The sequence below is a fragment of the Apium graveolens genome, chromosome 9 (genome assembly GCF_009905375.1).
Source record: "Apium graveolens cultivar Ventura chromosome 9, ASM990537v1, whole genome shotgun sequence".
Lineage (NCBI taxonomy): Eukaryota > Viridiplantae > Streptophyta > Magnoliopsida > Apiales > Apiaceae > Apium > Apium graveolens.
In genome coordinates, this window is record NC_133655.1 from 208,272,912 (window position 1) to 208,277,805 (window position 4,894).

At 36.8% G+C, this 4,894-nt stretch overlaps 1 protein-coding gene across 1 annotated transcript; it reads right to left on the bottom strand.

The window, feature by feature from the left end:
* Positions 1 to 1,168: 1,168 nt before the first annotated feature.
* LOC141684556 (trans-resveratrol di-O-methyltransferase-like) lies at positions 1,169 to 3,468 on the bottom strand. Its single transcript, XM_074489590.1, has 2 exons — positions 2,535 to 3,468; positions 1,169 to 1,686 (listed from the first exon to the last, which is right to left on the bottom strand). The coding sequence occupies exons 1-2, from the start codon at positions 3,279 to 3,281 to the stop codon at positions 1,384 to 1,386; spliced, it is 1,050 nt and encodes a 349-aa protein (XP_074345691.1). The 5' UTR covers positions 3,282 to 3,468; the 3' UTR covers positions 1,169 to 1,383.
* Between the last annotated feature and the right edge of the window lie 1,426 nt (positions 3,469 to 4,894).

The following is a 4,894-nucleotide window of genomic DNA, read 5'->3' on the forward strand; positions in this document are numbered from 1 at the left end:
TGTTATGCATGATGTATAGGTAATTTTAACCATCTTATTTGCCCTATGTAATCAAGATAGATAACTTGTGCTTAAACCTTTATGTTGTCAAATTCTATAGACATATATGGTCTCAATATAATTGGTGTCTATTTAGCTTTTATCTCTTTTGTGGATGTCTGGTTGTCGTGTTAATTGAATATTAATATATATTAAATTTAATATAAATATATATTAATATATAAGATTTTTAGATAAAAAAAATTATAAATTATATAAAAAATATATATTTAGATCTCAATTATATACAATATAATGAACTCAAATAATATTTTGAAAATAAATATGCATACATTTATTATAATTCTACATATATTTTTAAAAAATATTAAAATTTAATTATAATATTTATTTATGCCGTATACTTCGTGTTGTGTCGTGTACTCAAAGGTTAAACACAAAACCGACACTAAATTTCGACCGTGTACTTTAGTGTCGTGTACTAAAAATGCAAATAAAAACGCTAAATTTTTGTACCGTGTAAGTCGTGTCGTGTCCAAAATTGTCTGGTCTAGTTGTTACTATCAACTAACTTTAATTTTACATTCAAGTTCATTATATATATTAGTATAATAAATATCTTTTAAATTTTATTATATTTAATTGATAAATGGCATGTCATGTGGGCATGTCTTTTGGCAAAAAATATGGCTATACATGTCTTCGCGGAGTCCCTGACAGGTACCCTACTTGTGACATCTAAGTACTGATGATGGATGAAGAGATGGACAGTGTTGAGGCCACACAAAAGTTTTAATGAAATGGACCTGATTTGTGAAGAAGCTAGAGAGTTATATATATAAAGCTCAAGCCACATCTTCCACTTAATTAATCAACTCAATGTCCCTGGATTGCACATGATTCAACTTACTCTCTCGGAGTTGCTTCATGTTCTGCTCATCAACACAACCAAGTGGAAATATTTTGTTCCGCTTGAATCATCAGCTTCCTTTGATTCGCTGGAGACGAGTCTCCATAACAGAGCTCTCGCATCAATTTGGTGTATACTGAATACTGAGTACCCCTGTGTTCCTTTGCTTACGGGAACCTCTTTTAAAATAAGAATGCTAAAAAATAAATTAATAATAGACCTAAATGATGAGTTTCTGGTCTCTGTCAACGCGAGAGCTGAACAAGAATTTAATACTTGATGAGAATGTCCTCATTCACAGTTTGTGCATCACAAATAGATGCTTTGATTACAAACAGCCCAGAAATTAACACAACTCACAGTTTATCTAGGAAAGCTCTAGTTCTTCCCCATTTATTTTCACACTGCTAAGCTAACAACTAAAGATGAGAGAAGACCAAAGTTGACATAGCAGGTAATGTGCATGCACATTATCAAGGAAATACCTCAATCAGAGATCTGATGCCAAGTTCGGCCGTAATCTTGTAATCGCTGTATCCAGCAGCCTTGAAAAGTTCTTCCCACTCCTTTTCAGTTCTTTCCTTTCCGCTGGTATTCACCATCATCAACATATCATATAACAGTTGTGTTTGGATTGACGTGTAATCTCCTTTCTTGCTGTCGACTACAATATCTATGATAATTACTTTTCCACCCTCTTCTTTGCTTGGAATTGACTCCTTGCAACGACTCAGTATTTTCAGGCATTCCTCATCACTCCAACAGTGCAATATCCACTGTTAATTTTCATTTAGATTGCATTAAAAATCTTTACATTTCACTATCCAAGCAAAGTACTAATTATGAACAATCTTAGTATATGTCAAAAGGACTGTAGAATGATACAATATCTATATTCCTTTTAGTTCCGCTCTAGGCTGGCCTGCTTATGAGGTCTGTTGTGAGAGGAAAATGGTATAACACTTTTTGGAGGAAATCGCTGAAATAACGGGAAGCACGCCTGGATTTAGGCCTAATCGACGGCCTATTCGTGACAGCTATATACACCCGACTCGCCGGAATCCGGTGACGAGCAAGGCTGTGTTTGGACTGAATTTGCAAGGTTCCCGAGATGTGGCGACTGAATAATTCCTACTCAGTCATAGACATACTCGAGAGATCTCACGGAATGCTTCTACTCAATTATTAGTAAAGAAACGTGTATGTGTGTAACCCCGCAAATGGCCTACATATCATATATTTATAGGAATCAAGTCCGCATGTAGTTCTAATTGCTGTAGGACTCCTTATCAGATCTGCCAACCACGTTTTTGCCCAAGCCTAGGGCTGTTCTTGAACCTTATCCGGGGAGGTTTAGGCTAAGATAAGAGAGTCCTACTTCTAATATACCACTAACATTTGCTTATCCATGTATTTATTGTATTTATCAACCATATACATGTATATTCCATGCAGGCATTAAACAAAGCAGCTAGGCAAGTACGGCTCAAGGACCATAAACTATAGATGCTATCAACTGAGAAAATGATGCAGAGCGAAGATAACATGTAATATTAGAAACCAATGAAAAAGAACGCAAGTCCAGCAAAATTAGTCAGGCTATTGGATGCATAAGTATATTTACCTTTAACATAACAGCATCTGCGCAAGGAATTCCCTCGAACATGTTTCCACCAACATAAGTCAGGTTCTGTCTGTCTTCCAAATTTGCAACCACATGTGGAAGATCAAAAACAGTGCATGTCAAGTGAGGAAATGCATCCGCGATGGACAGAGCCAGTGTTCCTGTCCCACCCCCAACATCTACAAGTGTATGAATCCTGTCAAACACGTCACTACACTCTTTTATTATCACATTGGATACAAAGTAAGTGTCGCTAGCCATCCCACTAGCGAAAACATTACAAAAATTTGGGTCATCTCCAGCATGGTCCCAAATCATCTTCCCATGAGCCGTTTCAAATGATGTTGCATCGTCGTTAGTGAACCACTGACTCAAAGAGTGCCATGGGGTTATCAGGAGGGGGTGCAGCTCGGCTTGAAACAATGGCCTTATGCTTAATGGTTCATCTTTGAGCAGTAGACGAGAAGAAGGAGAAAGCACATAACCTTCCTCCACAATTTTAAAAAAACCAGAGTGCACAAGCATGCGCATTAGGCGATAAACGCATGGCCCTTTTGCTGTGTCGATGGGCAGAGCCTGAACCAACTCTGAGTGAGTCATTGGTTTACCATGCTTGTGAATGACATCCGGAATATCTAGTTGAATCGCGGAATTTAGGGACATTGAGTTGATGAAGTTGAACATGTGGTTCCATATGTGAGTTTGAGCTTTGAACAACTCTCCAGCTTCTTTACTAATCAGATCCATTATTTAGCTTTTCTTTAGAATTAAGAATGACCAATGCACATACACTGATATAGTACATATGGTTGCCTTTCGCTATATTCGAATTAAGGTTGGGTATGAGTCGTACAAAACATTTATGGCTTTAACCTCTACTGCCAGTTGCTGAATGTAACAAGTGCCTAACATTGTGTGTTTGCCAGAGTCTCAACCATGCGTTTGCGTAGAATAGGCCACAACAAGTGCCTAATTATGGAGAAACATCATACATCAGTGTCAAAATTGTCATTTCACATCTGGAGGAGCAAGGAGGACAAAAGTAGCACAATTTTAAAAAGCACGAGTAAACAGATCAGGTAGCCAAACTCCCAGAACCATTCATTAGATGATAATTCTTAAATATATAAATGTACCAGATTGATAATTATTTAGATATAGCACATATCTCTTGTAACAGCAGCGTTACTGGTTTGTACGACTGGCTTAGGTTACTTTAGAGTTATCCTGCGTTATCTACTTTTTTGTAAAATTATTAATAGGTAATCAAATACATCAATTAATATATCATTCATTGTAATCTTCATATCTTTTATCAATGGCTGACTAATCAGTTATTTGATAGTCATCTTCATAATTCTGGGGTGCAGGTCAACAACAATTCTGCACACCCATCTTATATTCACCCTGCATGTTTTGACTGGTGATAACTATGCATATTGGTTTGTTGAACAAAAACATAGACATCTTTTAGATGCCACTCGTGCTCTTCGCTTTTAATCTCCTTGTTAGCCAACAAATCTGCTTGTTAGGCTGCACGCCTGCACAACATTTTAACAACATTTCATTCTAAACCAACTTGATTCACGGATATTTGCAATAGAGCAACAAACAGTTTAATGAGCATATTGTCAACATTTTGTTTCACTTAGTCCACCAGCTCAACTCACAAGCTGCACAAATGTACTTGACAGACAAAAAACAAATACTAGAGGTATTCCTGTCGAGCCATGCCAAACTTGCTCCTCAGACCAACCACAATCCTCGGAGGGCAAAGAATTAAATATGTGAAAAAGAAACACTGGATATCTGATTGTATAAGAGCTTTGCAAATGAATTTGAATGAGCAACATTGGATGAATTGGCTCCCTCTAAGCATGCCAGAAGCTACCAAAGTCAAGTACCTCCCCCATTCTTGCCATCTTATTCTCACATTTTTTGTAAGGGGTTTAATTTGGAGTCTCTGGAGCCTTGACGATGGGCAAAACAAGCAACGTCAACGAAAATGAGCTAGAAGAACCATTGTCCCCAGAGAGCGCAAGGGCAACAAAAATGAGCTAGAAGAACATTGCCTCATATAATTATTGAATACTCAGCCATATCTGGAACTAGACTAGTGACAAGCAATTAGCTTCAGCAGATCAGACTTGGTAAAAAAAACATACAAACATCTTCACTTTGGTAACTCGGGAGCGACTTTGTACTCTAAACTCAAAAACACAAATGAAAAATTAGCAATACAGTTGTGCAGTACTGGGAAGTGAAATGTGATATCCATAAATGAAACTGTGGTTATTTTAATAGAAAACAAATCTTTCAATTCTTAGTGAAGAATTTGTCTTTAATATTTATTGTATCTT